Source organism: Lampris incognitus, chromosome 16, assembly GCF_029633865.1.
Source record: "Lampris incognitus isolate fLamInc1 chromosome 16, fLamInc1.hap2, whole genome shotgun sequence".
In the NCBI taxonomy this organism is placed as follows: Eukaryota; Metazoa; Chordata; class Actinopteri; order Lampriformes; family Lampridae; genus Lampris; species Lampris incognitus.
Genome location: NC_079226.1, coordinates 42,076,372 through 42,095,982, shown reverse-complemented (window position 1 = coordinate 42,095,982; position 19,611 = coordinate 42,076,372). Strand labels below are relative to the sequence as shown.

General features: G+C 45.5%; 1 protein-coding gene across 1 annotated transcript; it reads right to left on the bottom strand.

Annotated features, from left to right (window-relative positions):
• Positions 1 to 574: 574 nt before the first annotated feature.
• dnal1 (dynein, axonemal, light chain 1) lies at positions 575 to 14,058 on the bottom strand. The gene is made up of 8 exons (XM_056295461.1): positions 13,972 to 14,058; positions 12,906 to 12,944; positions 12,650 to 12,759; positions 8,619 to 8,674; positions 7,391 to 7,446; positions 1,761 to 1,887; positions 1,398 to 1,538; positions 575 to 624 (listed from the first exon to the last, which is right to left on the bottom strand). The coding sequence occupies exons 1-8, from the start codon at positions 14,056 to 14,058 to the stop codon at positions 575 to 577; spliced, it is 666 nt and encodes a 221-aa protein (XP_056151436.1).
• Between the last annotated feature and the right edge of the window lie 5,553 nt (positions 14,059 to 19,611).

Here is a 19,611-nt window from a genome sequence, read left to right as displayed (position 1 = left end):
CCTTAACATGAAAACATTAACACAACATGGGCATCATACACCTTAGTGGCCTACACATGGAAAAGAACTACCTTGGAAAGACAAAACAACCAAAAAACCAACAATAACCCGTAACTGACTGATATTCAGATTCCTAACCTGTAACAAGGCAGATTCCACCTTCAGCCAACCACCACATACTGGCAACGAGTGTTTTTCTTCCCTTAATCTTCCCTGTCAGCTGAACAGGTGTAACGGCTGATCCCCTGAATGTCCTGCAAACAGAAACCCGCCTCATCTTCCAGGGACCGCTCATCCTTACTGGTAATTTAGCTTTCTTTTCAGGTTCAAACTCTCACCAGACTCGAGCCCGGTGTGCCCCGCCCGGCTGGACTACTTATTTAGCCAGTTCAGAAGTTACACCCTGGACCGGCTCGGGTGGGATTTCTACTTGCGTTTACTGATTATTTGTGCTTGTCAACCACAGATAGCATGGAAAAACCCCCATTTCATTTAAGAAGATACTGAGAAAGAAAGACTAGAGTGCAAAAGGGGAGTGTGGAGGAAGGGAGTGGACTTCAGACGGACACGTCTCTCAGCTGTCTCCTTCTCCCTCCTCGTCATCCTGCTTGATGACTGGCGTTCCTGCGGACAAAGAAGCACACGTTGCCAGTCATATCCATGTAAGAAGCCTTAAGGTGTGTGTATGGCGTACGACTGGCTGAGAGAGACACACGGAGGACGGTCACATTCAAAGTCAAGGAGGAAGGAAGATTATTATCCAAAAGACAGTCTACTTTTTCAATCTTTTTCCACTGGTAAGACATTGGACGCTTCTCTCTGTACTTTGCTGTTAAAACTGCTTGCTGCTCACACGACAAGAAAAGCTACAAATCATGACTGTTGTTTGTTGCGCAAAATCAGTATTTATCAGTAATTAATACCGGTTTTGCCTGGTTTATGGTTCAAATGCACACTTAAACACCCATCCACACATCCATTGTCCCAAGCCGCTTATCCGAATCGGGTCGCGGGGATGCTGGAGCCTATCGCAGCAGTCATCGGGCGGCGGGCGGGGAGACACCCTGGACAGGCCGCCGGGCCATCACAGGGCCACTTAAACGCCATGTTTTGAAATAGTTTCTAGCAAAAGTAGATAGCCGTAGCTTTCAAAACCACAAATGTGCAGTAGTTCTTTGTAGGATGGTGATATTAAGAGAAAAACTTAATCCACCCGTAACAGGGACAGAGGTACTGTTTAGAATGACTGAGAATCACACAACAGCTTCATCTCACCTCAAAGATGTGGGTTTTTTTTTTAAAGAAACTAAAGTTGTTGGAGTCAGCTGTCCTCACGCCCTAACTATCATTTCCAAAGTCTCGGTCCCTGAAAAGAGCTCACTGGGTATGTGTGTTACCGTCTAGTTTTTTTAGCTTGGGTAGCCTCTTAGACGCTTCATCCATCCAGGTTCCCTCAGCTGTGTGCTTCTCCTCCAAAGGGTTTCCGACAAACACCAAGTCCACGAGGCAGGGCAGGTCAGCAAGCTTCGCAAACTCCACTACGGAAAATATAAAATACACCGTTTTAACGTCAACGTTCTTCTGTTTGTTCTCACCCCAACTCCAAGATAAGCATTGCTTCAATAAGCCCAGTTCCCAGGAGCGGAGACTATAGTACTTAGTCTGCTCGGGTGCTGCGGCAGGTTATCTGATATGCATTAAAATAATCTTATCTATAAACAGAACAGAATAGAGTGCATAATAAGACAGTAGAGGTTCACCCCATTCTTTGACCAGGTTATTGGACATGTAGAGGACTTTAAGATTCTTCATGGCACCGATTCCCCTCAGTTTCTCTATCAGGTTATACGAGATCCATAACTCCTCTAATGTGTCTCCTACTGCCTCCTGCACGGACACACAGACACACACACAGACACACACATAGATGAGTTAAATTAAATAGTTACACACTTGCACCTCGGAAGTACATAGGCAGAACAGTAAAAGCTGAGTCTTAGCCAAGCCATGCCCAACCAAGCTATCAGTCTGTTTTTAATATAACAAACTTCACCAGGGGGACGAGGGTTGGTTTGACACTCTGGAGAGGTTTGGCTTTGGTCTTAGCCTCACCGCTTGGGTAAAGCTACTTCACAAAGCCTCCTTGACCTTTGTTTGCACCAACACTACTACGACTACTACTACTACTACTACAACGACTACTACTTTCGGCTGCTCTCGTTAGGGGTCGCCACAGCAAATCATCCGTCTCCATCTCTTCCTGTCCTCTGCATCCTCCTCTGTCACACCAGCCACCTGCATGTCCTCCCTCACCACATCCATAAACCTCCTCTTTGGCCTTCCTCTTCTCCTCTTCCCTGGCAGCTCCAGATTCAGCATCCTTCTCCCAATATCTCTCCTCCACACATGTCCAAAGCATCTCAATCTTGTCTCTCTTGGTTTGTCTCCAAACCGTCCAACCCCAGCTGTCCCTCTAATATACTCGTTCCTGCATCTCTCTGATGCAGTTGATGAACACATGCAGTACGAGGGTGGGTGTTTGAACTAAAATAGGGATTGATCGGCCACTAAATTGGGGGGAAAAAGGGAAAAATCAGAAATAAATTTATATATAAAAAAAATACACGTCCCAAATTTCCCAAAAATGACACCACCAAAAACATACAAAAACAAAGAGAACAAAGCAACACAAAAAAAAACACAAACAGTTAACAAAACAGTCCACTCAGTGCAACACAGTCCAAAATTTCCACTGTCCAGAGAAGGAACGCCAGCCAGGATGACTGTCGGAACTGCCGGTCTGCGTGGGCTAGCAGTTAGCTTAGCCCGCCCCGCTTCCGCGTCCTGTCAGACCGCCCTCGGTGTTTCCTCTTCGGGCGCAGCTCCAGTCAGGGCCGTGATCCCTGGGCCCACAGGATGCAGCAGACCAGGATCTCCCAGTTGATCCAGTGCCAGCTCTCCCAGCCATCAAACGAAGACAAAACAAACTCAGACGCAGACGTGAACAAAGACACTGCATGGACGGTATTAGGTGAGTCCGCCGCAAACATGAGTTCGCGCCGCCGTCTTCCCACACCGGTTGTGGGTGAGGCCGCTGCAAACGTGAATTTACCCCACCATCTTGTAAATGTCAAATCCTGTGCTCTTTTATCCTGTGCTCTGGCTGAACTAAAACAATTTAGAAACCTGTCTGGCTACTGACTAAACCCACCTGTAATTACCTCGAGATCAATTGTTTTATGACTTGAACATGAGTTTGTCCACAAACCGTACCTTTGGATCCCCATTACTACACTAAGTGACACTTTGTAATCACACAACACAGATCTTAAAGGCACAACCTGTTGGAGCTCTTATACAACAGGATAGCCGAATAACCAGTCCGTAGCCAGCCCCAGAACCCTTTAGAAGAGGTTTGAGCGGTCCCCTCCACAGGGACTCCTGGGAGCTCCTTCCTTCATATCCACTACACGTAGTCCCATACAGTTTAAAATGGTTCATTGTGTCCACCTGACAACAGTTAAGCTAGATAAGATTTTACAAAACACTGGCGTTTCTTGTGACACGTGTCAACAGGCCTGAGCCACCTTTACTTCGATATTTTGGACATGCCCAAATACGAGGCCTTTTTTTGGGGGGGGGGGCAATTTTAAAAACATAAAAGGATACATACAGGATCATACCAGCGTAGCGATGGATAGCCACCATATGCTTATGCTCTCCATATGAATTTTTGGGGCACCGCCTACATGGTGTAGGAAATTAAGATGAAACCAAATCAATCACTTCCAGAACTGAAGTGGTAAATTCTCCAATACAGGGATTTCTGTCTCTGCTTCAGACAAACACACATACGACGACTTTCAGTAGCAGAGACATTTATTAATGGCTAAATGCCTACTAAGAATAGAATAAATGAGTAAACGAATAAAAGAATGAATAATGGAAAATCAAAATCAAGGAAGTGTGTGAAATAACACTTTCAAATAACAAACAGAGCTTGTCACTCCATTGGGCCATGGTATCAGAGGTGCTGTGGTTTTCAGAACTACCAGACGGGATGCTATAAAAGGATTAAAGTCTTTCCAAGGCTTAGAATATAATATAAAATATAGAATATCTGCTACGCTGACTTTAACTGATCCGACTGGGTAAAAATAATCTGAAGGTAATTTCGTTGGCCGGACAGCAAAACTTCCAAAAATGATCATACGGCAGACTTTCTTTGAACTGATCAAAACTCGGCTTACTCGGTTGAAAGGAGCAACGCAACTGAGACTTGTTTAAAAAAAAAGGAGAAAATAATAATAGTTGATATGCGCACAACTTGGTGAGAGGGGAAAAATGCAAAAATACTACATATAAGATAAACAGAAGAAAACACTTGGAAAATAAAAGATGACTTAAGAAGACTCTTCAGAAAGAAAGAACATATGTTTAAAAAAAAGAGTAGTAGTGAAAACTTTTTAAAAATCTGCTAGAACAAAAGCTGGATTGGCTTTTTATGTCCTTCTCTTCTGGGAGTGTCCCAGGAGGGATGACTGACTGGCGCCGGAGTCAACATCCACCTCCTCTTTGATACTGGTTCCGGGATTTTAGGAGAGAGGATTATTTAATGTAGACTATATGCGCAAATATCACACATCCAACCCAACATCATGATCAATCAATAGTGATTACAAACTTGGGAAGTAGCGTATTGCCTAACACACCAAGACAACATATGATTAAACAGTAAATGTTCTATCACAGTAAATACTCACACTAAATTATATTCCTAACTAAATTATATAGCAAGATGAGTTTTTATACTATCAGTAGATGAAGAGAAGTTATTAACAACTCATTGATCATCATATGATAATAACATCAACAACATCAATAAAATGAAAGAAAATCAAATCAAATGATAAAACACGGTTAACAGCACATCCTTTGACTCAAGAGAGCGATCTAGCCACCTTTGGTCACCAGATGGCAGTATGGTTATGTGGTAGAGATGCAGTTAAAATCTGAAAGCGTCTCTATATCCCGCGTTTTGGCTATTTTCCTTCCCTTTAGCGTGTTATATAGCTGGGAGGTGCATGTAAAACGTCTGCAAAGATAAAAAGCCCAAAGCCCAAAGCCCACGCCAAAAAGAGATAGTCTCCCTGACAGAAAACACTGTCTGAAACGCCTCGTTTGTAGTCCAGCGTTCTCTTCTGTTATGTATCTACGTCACTACGTAACACATTTGCATGATGCCCACCTAGCAGCTAGTTTGGCCTGCCCTCAAAGATAGGTTGAGCAGAGGCGGGAAGACTCAAAGTTAAGTACAGCAAAGGCAGGAGGACTCAAAATTAGGTAAAGCAGAGGCAGGAGGTCTCAAAGTTAGGTAGAGCAAAGGCAGGAGGACTCAAAGTTAGGTTGAGCAGAGGCAGGGGGACTCAAAGTTAGGTAGAGCAGAGGCAGGGGGACTCAAAGTTAGGTAGAGCGGAGGCAGGAGGACTCAAAGTTAGGTAGAGCGGAGGCAGGAGGACTCAAAGTTTGGTAGAGCAGAGGCAGGGGGACTCAAAGTTAGGTAGAGCAGAGGCAGGGGGACTCAAAGTTAGGTAGAGCGGAGGCAGGAGGACTTAAAGTTAGGTAGAGCGGAGGCAGGAGGACTCAAAGTTTGGTAGAGCAGAGGCAGGAAGACTTAAAGTTAAGTAGAGCAGAGGCAGGGGGACTCAAAGTTAGGTATAGCGGAGGCAGAAGGACTCAAAGTTAGGTATAGCGGAGGCAAGAGGACTCAAAGTTAGGTATAGCGGAGGCAAGAGGACTCAAAGTTAGGTAGAGAAGAAGCAGGTGGACTCCAAGTTAGGTTGAGCAGAGGCAGGGGGACTCAAAGTTAGGTAGAGCGGAGGCAGGAGGACTTAAAGTTAGGTAGAGCAGAGGCAGGGGGACTCAAAGTTAGGTATAGCGGAGGCAGAAGGACTCAAAGTTAGGTATAGCGGAGGCAAGAGGACTCAAAGTTAGGTATAGCGGAGGCAAGAGGACTCAAAGTTAGGTAGAGAAGAAGCAGGTGGACTCCAAGTTAGGTTGAGCAGAGGCAGGGGGACTCAAAGTTAGGTAGAGAAGAGGCAGGTGGACTCAAAGTTAGGTAGAGCGGAGGCAGGAGGACTTAAAGTTAGGTAGAGCGGAGGCAGGGGGACTCAAAGTTAGGTATAGCGGAGGCAAGAGGATGCTCAAAGTTAGGTAGAGCGGAGGCAAGAGGACTCAAAGTTAGGTAGAGCAGAGGCAGGTGGACTCCAAGTTAGGTAGAGCAGAGGCAGGAGGACTCAAAGTTAGGTAGAGAACAGGCAGGAGGACTTAAAGTTAGGTAGAGCAGAGGCAGGTGGACTCCAAGTTAGGTAGAGCAGAGGCAGGAGGACTCAAAGTTAGGTAGAGAACAGGCAGGAGGACTCAAAGTTAGGTAGAGCAGAGGCAGGTGGACTCCAAGTTAGGTAGAGCAGAGGCAGGAGGACTCAAAGTTAGGTAGAGAACAGGCAGGAGGACTTAAAGTTAGGTAGAGCAGAGGCCGGGAAGAGTTTGGTTAGCGTGTATTGCAATGTCGAGAAGATGCTATTTTCTGTGACGCAAAGGCAAATTCCTTTTGTATGGACTCTACTCAAGTTCCCCTCGGGGATAAATAAAGTATTCTGATTCTGATTCTGACCTCCAAAGGAAGATGAAATGAAGAATCAGTTGTTAAAATTCCTCTTTACCGATATATATATATATATATATATATATATATATATATATATATATATATATATATATATATATATATATATATATATATACACACACACACACACACACACATATATATATATATACATACATACATACATACATACATACATACATACATACATACATACATACATACATACATACATACATATATATTCGGGGTAGGGCAGATATGAGGAAACTCTTCTAATTCAGCCCGTAAAGCATGAAAAACTTGCTCAGTCACTGAGAATTTTGCACAGGTAATGTCTAGTACATTAAAAAATTAGTTTTTGCTATGGCAACAGGAGAAGTCATTCACCAAATGTTCCATCAACCTTTATTTGACGAGCTGAAAAATTTAGCAAAATAACTTCTATTTTTACTAATTTTCTTTGGGTTCACTATGAAAAACTTTAAATACAATGGCGAAAAGGCGGGTTTTAAATGGCAAACATTATTCATACTAACTGGGCAATCTTGTATGTGTGATACAGGATGTAAATACATCATGGAAAAGGGTTAACTATACGATGCAGCATAATGAGTAGATGTGTATTTTAAATCTACCTGGGTCGGGCATCAAGTGTAAATTATCAGTGAAATAAAAATAAAGCACATTAACAGCAGTGTGACTGAATAGTATACAACTTACCAGTCCATTAAGGTTCTTGATGTTGTTTCTTCCTAGAGACAATATCCTCAAGTTCTCTAAAGGGACAGACCACAACACCACATTATCAACTTGGAGGGACTCTGTTTTTGTTTGTTAGTGTGTGTGTGTGTTTCTTTCTGTGGGAAATGAGCGACTGAATGTGTGTGTGTGTGTGTGTGTGTGTGTGTGTGTGTGTGTGTGTGTGTGTGTGTTTGTAATTTTGGGTGAGTGAGAGACAGCGAGAGACAGGAAGGAAGAGATGGAGGCGCTGAATCCAAATGTTTAGCGGACTCGGCCTGAGCAGATTTCAGTCCTGCGTGCTCTGACGCTGACTGAATTGTTTCGCATCATCGTGTCAAGTCTGTGAGTCTGAAGGGCTGCAAGAATTGGGTTGAATTGTGCTGAGATGAGACTTCAGACCTCACTTGTTGCCATGGATACAACCAACGCAACATTCAAAAATAAATAAATCCTTGGTCGGCCGTCCCCACAGACACAACTGGTCGTGTCTGCGGGTAGTGCTGCTCGTGCTGCTGGTCGCTGCACTAGCGCCTCCTCTGGTCGGTCGAGGCGCCTATTCCGGGGGGGGGGGGGGGACTGGGAGGAACAGCATGATCCTCCCACGCGCTACGTCCCCCTGGTGAAACTCCTCAGCGTCAGGTGAAAAGAAGCAGCTGGTGACTCCACATGTATGGGAGGAGGCATGTGGCAGTCTGCAGCCCTCCCTGGATCAGCAGAGGGGGTGGAGCAGAGACCGGGACGGCTCAGAAGAGTGGGGTAACCGGCCAAGTACAATTGGGGAGAAAAAAATAAATCGATCAATCAATGTCTGCAAATCAGTATGCATTTAGGCTATATGAACTGTGTATTGCTTATAGCTCCTTTGGTCCTTTTTACATCCCACCATGCTTTTATTTATTTATTTTGCCATTACTTCCTTGACGAGAACAGAAAGAGAGGGAAAGACTGGAAAACTATGTTTTAGAGTGTGTGTGTGTGTGTGTGTGTGTACGAAAAAGTGAAAAATGGGCAGAAGGGCGAGAGTCACAGAAAGTCACAGAAACATACAGAGAGAGAGAGAGAGAGAGAGAGAGAGAGAGAGAGAGAGAGAGAGAGAGAGAGAGAGAGAGAGAGAGAGAGAGAGAGAGAGAGAGAGAGAGAGAGAGAGAGAGAGAGAAAGAAAGAGAGAGAGAGAATCTGTGTGACAATATCAAGACAGAGAACTCACTCAGGCCATTGAGGTTGGCTATTTTCTCGATGCAGTTTGTGGACAGAGACAGCCTCCTGTGCAGAGGACAGAATAATCAGACATCGGGGATTAAAAAGAAAAAGATTCTGTCCATCCATCATCCAAACCGCTCATCCTGCTCTCAGGGTGGCGGGGATGCTGGAGCCTATCCCAGCAGTCATTGGGCGGCAGGCGGGGAGACCCCCTGGAACAGGCCGCCAGGCCATTGCAGGGCATTTCAGAGCCCTAATTAAAGGCCATGTGACTACTATGGTTTGTCTGATTGCCTGGGACTTTAGTCAGCATGCTGTTGATCAGAACACAAAGCACATGTTCTTGGTAGCTAGAGAGGCCTGTGACATGCTGGTAGCTGAGAATTATCTCTCCAACTATTTATAGTTTTAAACGATCTTTGTTAAGGTGTGGAGCATTAACATATTCAATCACACCAACACTGTGATGTGCCCTGTGATGGCCTGGCGGCCTGTCCGGGGTGTCTCCCCGCCTGCTGCCCAATGACTGCTGGGATAGGCTCCGGCATCCCGCGACCCTGAGAGCAGGATAAGCGGCTTGGATAATGGATGGAATGGACGAACACTCTGCTAATAAGCAACACAGACCAGCTGATCTAAAACTTACAGACAGGATTAGCGAGGACTCATTTCTAATGTCTGTATCTATCTCTGTAACCAGGATTTACGATTGAGTAAGTAAGAGTTTATTTATGTAGCACTTTTTCAAACCCCCTTTTCTCTCCCCAATTGTACCCCGGCCAATCACCCCACTCTTCTGAGCCGTCCCGGTCGCTGCTCCACCCCCTCTGCCGATCCGGGGAGGGCTGCAGACTACCACATGCCTCCTCCGAGTCGCCAGCCGCTTCTTTTCACCTGACAGTGAGGAGTTTCACCCCGGAACAGGCCAGAGGAGGCGCTAGTGCAGCGACCAGGATACATACCCACATCCGGCTTCCCACCCGCAGACACAGCCAATTGTGTCTGTAGGGACGCCCGACTAAGCAAGAAGCAACACAGGGATTTGAACCAGCGATCCCCGTGTTGGTAGGCAACAGAATAGACCGCTACGCCACCCGGATGCCCATATAGCACGTTTTAAAACAAAGATACAAAGTGCTGCACAAGCTACAGATACAGAAAAATAAACAACATACACACGCGGTCATAAACAGAAAAGTAAAAATTACCCCCCCCCCCCCTCTACAGGGGAGGCAAGTCGGTAGAGATGGATTCTGAGAAGTTTTTCAAAGCTGTTCACAGACTCAGCTGACCTAACAGAGGGGGGGGGGGGGCTGATCCAGGGGGACGGGGCCCTTGGCTGTACTTTTGCGGCGATAGCGGGATGTAAATAAGAGACCCTGGTCAGAAGATCTAAGTGGCCTAGAGGTGGAGAAGGGATGCAAAAGTTCAGAAATGTATAAAAGGGCCAGACTATGTAGGGCCTTGTATGTGATACGTATTATCTGGAAGTCTATTCCACGCTTCACGGGGAGCCAGGGAAGGGATGCGAGGGTTGATGTGATGTGGGGTAGATTGGTGCTGGTTAGCAGCCTGGCTGCAGGGTTTTGCAGGAGTTGCAGGCAGGGCAGGGCTGCTTGTCTGAGACAGGAGAAAAGAGCAGTGGAGTAGAAAGGGCGTGAAAAAAATGAGGGTATGGATTAGTAATTCTAGATCACTGGATGATGGCAAGTGTATAAATAACATTAAGTGCAACCACTTTCAGTTTGATTTGACGATGAAGCTCAGCTCCCTTTGCCTACCTCAGTGGGTGTATGGACTTGTTCTCTGCATTGGGCTGCTGCTAACTCGGTGCATATTTGCATGTGTGCAAAAGAAAAATGGGGGTGACATCAAATAAATACAGATATGAAGACTGATAAAAAGCGGTCTACTTCAATTGCACTCGCGTCCTTTGGGACCTATCATTACTAACAGGTTATATGGTAAATATTGTTTTTTGTGGGACCGATGTCCCGCTAAGCCCCATTGTCTCTGAATGCTATTTGCGGTGATGATCCCTCTTTCAGCAACGAGGATGTTGTGGAACAGAGGTATGGTCGGACCGTTTTAAAGAAGCCACTGGATTGTGCCACTATATTGTGAAAGACACAACAGGAAACAGACTCTGCTGCCTATTTTCTTTGTGGTGTTGCTGCCACTAGTATTACATGAATACATTATTGTATTCGACACAGTGGCGCAGTGGTTAGCGCGGTCGCCTCACAGCAAGAAGGTCCTGGGTTCGAGCCCCGGGGTGGTCCAACCTTAGGGAGTCGCCCCGGGTCGTCCTCTGTGTGGAGTTTGCGTGTTCTCCCCATGTCTGTGTGGGTTTGCTCCGGTTTCTTACCACAGCCCAAAGACGTGTAGTTCAGGTGAATCAGCCATACTACATTGCCCCTATGTGTGAATGTGGGTGTCGGCCCTGTGTGATGGCCTGGCGGCCTGTCCAGGGTGTCTCCCCTCCTGCCGCCCAGTGACTGCTGGGATAGGCTCCAGCACCCCTGAGAGCAGGATAAGCGGTTCGGATAATGGATGGATGGATTATTGTATTGTATTCATAACAGGTGGCATTATCCACCATTTCCATCCTTATCGTCACAAATTAGAACAGAATGACCTGCAAAATATTCTTTATGCTTTTGAAAAATGTCCAGAAGACGAGAAGGGAAAAGTACAGTTAAATGTTCATGTGTGTCTGGAGGTTTGCACAAAATGGCACAGTAGATGTGTTTTATGCACGCCACGCAATTAAAACCGGTGGCAGTCCACTTGTGACGAGCTGAAGAAAACTCAGTTTGAACCCTTAACTTTTACTCCCTACGTGCGCATAACATTAACGTTGACATTAAATATCAAAAGCCAGGGGGCGGAGCAGTCTGAACAGGGAAACGGTGGGACACGTGGGTTGTTGAGCGGTAACTCTCTTTAACGGTAACTTTTTGGTTTTGACACGCTTCGCAGATCGCCTCGTCTCGTTGAACGTTGGCTTTCACCAGTCGAGACCACATTAGGCAAGTAAAGTTGAGCAACGTGAGGGGTTAAATCTTCCGTTGTTAATCCGGAGTCCGTGGCCAACTCTTTGCCATCACCACGCTGGCTGTTGTCAGTCATATGGCTTATTTATCATGCACCACAGCACATGTGGTTAGTGCAAGCTGCAGTTGGACAGCATGCGTGTCTCATGTGTATTTTTCGAGCAGGTACCCCCCGTACGAGACGGTTTAGCTGATGTGCCTCAGCATTCTGGTGTTTCACACACATCCTAACCTCCACATCCTCGTAGAGAGCATCGTATCGCCTGCTGCTGTCGATGGCTTCGTGAACAGGAAACCAATAGAGCTGGGACCGCCAGGCTTAGGGGGTTAATTCCTGAGGAGGCTAACGGTGATGGACGTTTATGAGCTTGAGGATAAAACGGTCTACCCATCACATATAAAAAAATGTACGTGTTTTAAAGATTTTTCAAGCTACGCATGGCGATAAAGATTGGAGAAAAAAGGAAAGATTACGGGTTGAACGTTGGGGTCATATGCCAAGGAACAAGAACCCAACTGCATTGTGCCAAGTTCAAACCTACTCAGTCTCTTAATCCTTTACCGGATCATACAGTTTACAGTTACAATAACACCATTCATAAGTCACTATGTTTTATGAAATGTCCCTACAGGCACAACCGGCTGTGTCTGTGGGTGGGAAGCCGGATGTGGGTATGTGTCCTGGTCGCTGCACTAGCGCCTCCTCTGGTTGGTTGGGGCGCCTGTTCAGGGGGGAATAGCGCGACCCTCCCACGCGCTACGTCCCCCTGGTGAAACTCCTCGCTGTCAGGTGAAAAGAAGCAGCTGGGGACTCCACATGTATGGGAGGAGGCAGGTGGTAGTCTGCAGCCCTCCCCGGATCGGCAGAGGGGGTGGAGCAGAGACCGGGACGGCTCGGAAGATTGGGGTAATTGGCCAAGTACAATTGGGGAGGGGAAAAAAAGGGGGGGGGGGGTCCAAAAAAATGTAATCAAGGACTTACTCGCAGTTAATGAGTGTTGAGAGAGAGGCATCCATCTTCTCGATGGGAGGAATTTGGCCATAAAGCTTTACTGCTTTGGCGTCACTGGCCTTCTCCCCTGCCTTCTCCTCCTTCACACACATACACAATGTACAGCATGTCACGACAAAACAGAAAACACCATTTACCAAGACCGTTACAACAATTACATCTCTATGCTCTGAACTGACACAAATACCTAAACTACTGCATATTGGCTGTACTTCATGCAACTCACCCATTTGATCAGTGCCTCTTTGATGGTCGTTGCTTTAGCCTAAAAATATTAAAATGACAAGCTGGTTTATTCCGAGATGAATTGTTTCACATGTCTAGCCTGTCCAGTACACACATGTGCACTGTCACACACACACTCGCGGTGTTGGAGAACAGAAAGCAAGACCAGCTTGATGAACGAAAGACACGCCGGATGACAAACTGTGCAGAAACACGTAGGGTGGAAAAAGATGTGCAGACATACAGGCAGGCTAGCAGACATACACTGATGAGCCAAAACATTATGACCACTCACAGGTGAACCGGTTTAACGCTGTTCATCTCCAAACCAGGGCACATGTCAAGGTCTGGGTAGATCAGGTGGTAAACGAACAATCAGATCTCGTAGTCAAAGTGTTGGATGCAAGAGAACGGGCAGGAGTGAAGACCTGAGCGACACTGACGAGGGCCACGCTGTTATGGCCAGACGACTGGGTCAGAGCATCTCTGACACGGCAAGGCTCGTGGGCTGCTCCTGGTCAGCAGTGGTGAGTACCTACCGACAGCGGTTCGAGGAGGGACAAACCACAAACTGGTGACAGGGTGTTGAGCACCCAAGGCTCATCGATGTGCGAGGGCGACAAAGACTATCCCGTCTGGTCTGAACCGACAGAAGGTCCACTGTGGCGCAAGTCCCAGAACATTTTAGTGATGGTTATGGGAGGAATGTGTCACAACGCAGTGCATCGCACCCAGTCAGGGTGCCCATGATGACCCCTGTCCACATTCAGAAGTGCCTGCGAAGTGCCTGCGAGCATCAGAACGGGACCTTGGAGCAGTGGAAGAAGGTGGTCGGGTCTGATGAGTCCCCTTTTCTTTTAGCTCATGTGGATGGATGGCCGTGTACGTGTGCAGTGTTCACCTGGTTAAGTGATGGACCAGGTTGCACTGTGGGAAGGTGACAAGCCAGTGGAGGGAGTGTGGTGGTCTGGGCAATGTTCTGCTGGGAAACCCTGGGTCTGGTCTTTCATGTGGACGTCAATTTGACACGTACCTCCTACCTAAACATCGCTGCAGACAGGCTACACCCCTTCGTGAAGCATGAAGGCCTCCTTCAGCAGGATAACGCTCCCTGCCACACTGCACACGTTGTTGGGGAATGGTTCGAGAAACATGATGAAGTGTTCAAGGTGTTGACCTGGCCTCCAAATTCTCCAGATCCCAATCGGATTGAGCATCTGTGGGGTGTGCTGGTCCAGCTCCGCCTCACAACTTACAGGACTTGAAGGACCTGCTGCTAATGTGTTGGTGTCAGATACCCAAGGACACCTTTAGGGGTCTTTTTTTTTATTATCATTATTACTTAGTGGAAAGCGTCCTTGGGTTCCTTGAAAGGCACTGTACAAAACTAAGTTGCTGAAGTAGTAGTCTGCACCTCGGCGGGTCGGGACTATTTTGGCGGCACACAGAGGCCCAACAGAAGGTTGGGCGGGTGGTCGTAATGTTTTGGCTCATCGGTGTACGTTATAAGCCAGTGGTTCTCAACCTTTTTGGGGTCCTGGACCCCCTGCGTATTTTGGATCTACCCTGAGGACCCCTCCACCTGATCTTGGGGGAGGGGGGTTGCAATTTGGTAGAAACAGAAGAAACTGCATTTTAAATTACATTATAGCATTTATTCACTCTTTGGGGCAAAAATAAGAGCTTTCAGTGGTAACTTAGATATAGTTAACAAAACAGAATTCTTATGCAGTAACTTTCAGATATATGTAACAAAACAGAATATGTATTCAGTAACTTTCAGATATATGTAACAAAACAGAATATGTATTCAGTAACTTTCAGATATATGTAACAAAACAGAATATGTATTCAGTAACTTTCAGATATATGTAACAAAACAGAATATGAATTCAGTAACTTTCAGATATATGTAACAAAACAGAATATGTATTCAGTAACTTTCAGATATATGTAACAACAGAATTTTTATGCAGTAACTTTTAACAATGCGAACGGGAGCGAGATCTCTTATTAAAATACAATAGATTACACTTGTGAAACAGATGTAATAAGAGAAAAAAAGTCCTGTTACCCTTTACAGTTTAGGTAGATAAAGGTCTCAGTCACATTTGAGTAAAATAATCCTATTTCTATAAATGTCATAGGATCTTTTTTTTAAAGATATTTTATTTTCACGGACCCCTTGCAATTACACCACGGACCACTAGGGGTCCGCGGACCCCCGGTTGAGAACCACTGTTATGAGCCACTCTGCAGCACAGACAGAATGACCCACCGACAAAAGACAGACGGGTACCGATGCCCACCGACCCCGCGACGGAGTCCGCAAAGCTTTCTGGACGGGCCGGAAGTGTCACGTCAACGACGCTCGGCTAAATTAGCGTGTAGCGTTGGTTAGCTAGCGTCTGATAGGCTCGCTAACGATACCTCGCCTGGCTGCTGATTCGCGGAGACCCTGCGACTTCCGTGTCAACCAACGAGCTTCCCCCGAAAAAGAAAGCGGTGAGCTTTGGAGCAGTTCGGCGATAGCGGCTAAAGTGTCGGCAGAAATCGCCAATGTGCGAGGCTGAAGTGAATCTGCTTGCGTTCAATCTGAGAATTTGCCAGGAAAGGACACTCACCATGTTGGTGTCCGCTTCGGTTGCTATGGCACTGGGAACCGCCGAGATGCGCCTGCGCAATAGCGCTCCCCGGCTCTCGCTCGCTCGCTCTCGCTCTCTCTCTCTCTCTCTCTCTCTCTCTCTCTCTCTCTCTCTCTCTCTCTCTCTCTCTCTCTCTCTCTCTCTCTCATTTCAGTTCAATTCAATTCAATTCAATTCAGTTCAGTTCAGTTCAAATGGCTTTATTGGCATGACGTAACAGTGTACATATTGCCAAAGCAAGTGTAGAAAATTTTGAAAAAAGAGAAAAAAAAGCCAAACATCAGTTGGAAAACAACATGAAAACAAACATACTACAACAAAGAAACATAGTACTACAAAGAAACATAGTACAACAAAGAAACATAGTACTACATAGAAACATAGTAAAGAAACATAGTACTACATAAAAACATAGTAAAGAAACATAGTACAACAAAGAAACATAGTACTACATAAAAACATAGTAAAGAAACATAGTACTACAAAGAAACATAATAAAGAAACATAGTACTATAGTACAACAAAGAAAAAGAAACAGTAAAGTACAACAAAGAAACATAGTAAAGAAACATAGTACTACAAAGAAACATAATAAAGAAACTAGTACTATAGTACAACAAAGAAAAAGAAACATAGTAAAGTACAACAAAGAAACGTAGTAAAGAAACATAGTACTACAAAGAAACATAATAAAGAAACATAGTACTATAGTACTATAGTACAACAAAGAAAAAGAAACATAGTAAAGTACTACAAAGAAACATAATAAAGAAACATAGTACTATAGTACAACAAAGAAAAAGAAACATAGTAAACATAGTACAACAAAGAAACATAATACAAGACAAAATAACACACTGTCATAGAATATGGCAGCAACAATGTGTGTCAGGTGACTGTCTGTCTCTCTGTCTCTCTCAATTCAATTCAGTTCAGTTCAAATGGCTTTATTGGCATGACGTAACAATGTACATATTGCCAAAGCAAGTGTTGAAAATTTTGAAAAAAGAGAAAATAAAAAGCCAAACATCAGTTGGAAAACAACATGAAAACAAACATACTACAACAAAGAAACATAGTAAAGAAACATAGTACTACAAAGAAACATAGTACAACAAAGAAACATAGTACAACAAAGAAACATAGTACTACATAAAAACATAGTAAAGAAACATAGTACTACAAAGAAACATAGTACTACAAAGAAACATACTACAACAAAGAAACATAGTACAACAAAGATACATAGTACTACATAAAAACATAGTACTACATAGAAACATAGTACTACATAGAAACATAGTAAAGAAACATAGTACTACAACGAAACATAGTACAACAAAGAAACATAATAAAGAAACAGTACTATAGTACAACAAAGAAAAAGAAACATAGTAAAGTACTACAAAGAAACATAATAAAGAAACATAGTACCATAGTACAACAAAGAAAAAGAAACAGTACTGCAACATAATAAAGAAACATAGTACCATAGTACAACAAAGAAAAAGAAACATAGTACTACAACATAATAAAGAAACATCGTACTATAGTACAACAAAGAAAAAGAAACATAGTAAACATAGTACAACAAAGAAACATAATACAAGACAAAATAAAATACTGTCATAGAATATGGCAGCAACAGTGTGTGTCAGGTGACTGTCTCTCTGTCTCTCTCTCTCTCTCTCACACACACTGTCTCTCTCTCTCACACACACTGTCTCTCTCTCTCACACACACACTGTCTCTCTCTCGCTCAGACACACACACACACACACACACTTTTCTTTTTCTATTTTGCTCTCACTCCATTGTGCCTCTCTCTATGCAGTAAACTTAGGGATTACATCCATCCATCTTCTTCCAGCCATGGGTAAGTAAGTGGCAGAGCAAATAGACAACCCAGACGGCCCCTTCCACTACAACTTTCCCCAATTTACCAGCCGCTCCCCCCAGAAATGCCCCCGAGAAATGCCCAGCCAGGCCAGCCGGGAGATGAAATCCCTTCAGTGCAATACAGGCCGCATCCAGCGTCACTTTGGCTAAATTCAGACTGCAGGAGGAAAGTCGGATTTGTTTCTCATATCAGATCTGCACTGTTATTTGCAAGTGATCAAATCGGATTTGTGTCCAGACATCACCGTCCTATCTGCGTGGGTTGCTGTGGTAACAACGTAGGCTTGAGTAAATACACACGCTGGTGATGCGGTTTACCAACGCGGAAGCGTGGGAATTGGGGATCCATCAATCTCGCCCTCCAAAAAATCGCGCTGTCAAGTCGCGGTGCAGAACTCCAGACAAGCTACGCGAGGCTGGTATACATTGCGATGGTCCATGGTGCAGTAATGGCGGGCTCCACCTTCGTCACTCTGGACTTGACGTCTTCGTTGTGTGTCCTGTTTGGTGGCCGATCCAAACCAGACAGTGATGGATGTGCAGAGGCCAGACTGGATTATTGCAGTGTAGAATGGAATCAGCAGTTCCTGAGGCAGGTTGAACGTCCTGAGCTGGTGGAGAAAGTACATCTTCTACTGGGCCTTTTTGATGATTGTGTCTATGCTGAATTCCCACCTGAGGTCCTGGGAGATAGTGGAACCCAGAAATCTAGGTTTTCACTGCAGAAGCCATGCTGTTGAGTATGGGGGGGGCAGTGTTGGAGGGGGGGGCTCCTCCTGAAGTCCACTGTCTCCACAATCTCCACAGATTTGAGCATGTCCAGTTCCAGGTTGTTATTGCTGCACCAGAGGGCCAGCTGTTCAACCTCCTGTCTATATGCAGGCTCGTCACCATCCCGGATAAGGCCAGTGATGGTTGTGTCATCCGCAAACTTCAGGAGTTAACAGACGGGTCTCCTGAGGTGCAGTCATTTGTGTAGAGGGAGAAGAGTAGAGGGGAGCGCACACATCCCTGGGGGACGCCAGTGCTGATTGTTCAGGTGCTGTATCTGAATTTCCCCAGTCTCACCTGCTTTCTCCTGTCTGTCAGGAAGTTTTTAATCCACTGGCAGATGGGGGCTGGTACAGTGAGCTCAGTGAGTTTGGAGTGGAGGATATCTGGGATGATGGTGTTGAACGCTGAGCTGAAGTCCACAAACAGCACCCTTGCATGTGTCCTCGGGGAGTCAAGGTGTTGGAAGATGTAGTGCACTCCCATGTTGATTGCATCCTCCACTGACCCAATTGCTCGGTAGGCAGGGGGTCGAGCAGGGGGCCTGTGATTTCCTTCAGGTGGACCAACACCAGTCTCTCGAAAGATTTCATGACCACAGATGTTAGGGCCTGCAGTAAATTAATCCTGTGGTACGGGGTGTCTTGGGGACTGGGATGATAGCAGGAGAGGACTTCACACAGCTCCAGTGATATGTTGATCAGTATGAAAATGGGGACCAGCTGGTCAGCACAGACTTTCAGAAAGGAGGGTTACACACCATCCAGGCTCGGTGCCTTCCTGGTCTTCTGTCTCTAGAAGAGCTGGCGCACATCCTCAACACAGATCCTGAGTGCGGGTAGGGGGTGGGTGGGGCGGGAGAGCGTCTGGCAGGGAGTGCAATTAGTTGTGTGTTGTGGCTGGAGAGGGTGAGGGGTGTGAAGGTGCGCTTATCAAACCTGCAGTAAAACCCATTTAGGTCATCAGCCAGTTGATGGCTCCTGCAGTGTGGGAGGATGATCTCCTGTAGTTGGTAATGACTTTCAAACCTCTCCAGACTGGTGCTGGGTCGTTGGCAGAAAACCTGGTTTATAACTTTTCAGAGTAGCACCTTTTTGCCACTCTGGTCTCCTTTGTGAGTGTATTTCTGGCTTGGAACCTATATCCACTCTTGTAGGCTTCTCTTTGGCCTGACGAAGCTTCCTGTGTTTTGGTTTGAAAATGTTCTATACACCACTGTCTCATGTACGTGCACAAGCACGTATCATCGGCAATTTAAACAACCACTAGAGAGCAAATAAAACGTACCTTCACAAGTGTACACGGCAGGCCAATGGCTTTTTTTTCTTTTCTCAAAAACAATCAAAAGTGGTGTCAGTAGGCCAGGCTACCACTGGCTTATGAGAGCTGGGG

Coding starts and splice junctions, on each gene's coding strand:
- dnal1 (XM_056295461.1), bottom strand. CDS start 14,058: ATGTTTCTCGAACCATTCCCCAACAACGTGTGCAGTGTGGCAGGGAGC. Junction 8,675..12,649: donor TCAACACTCATTAACTGCGA/GTAAGTCCTTGA, acceptor TCCTCTGCACAG/GAGGCTGTCTCTGTCCACAA. Junction 7,447..8,618: donor AGCCAACCTCAATGGCCTGA/GTGAGTTCTCTG, acceptor CTGTCCCTTTAG/AGAACTTGAGGATATTGTCT.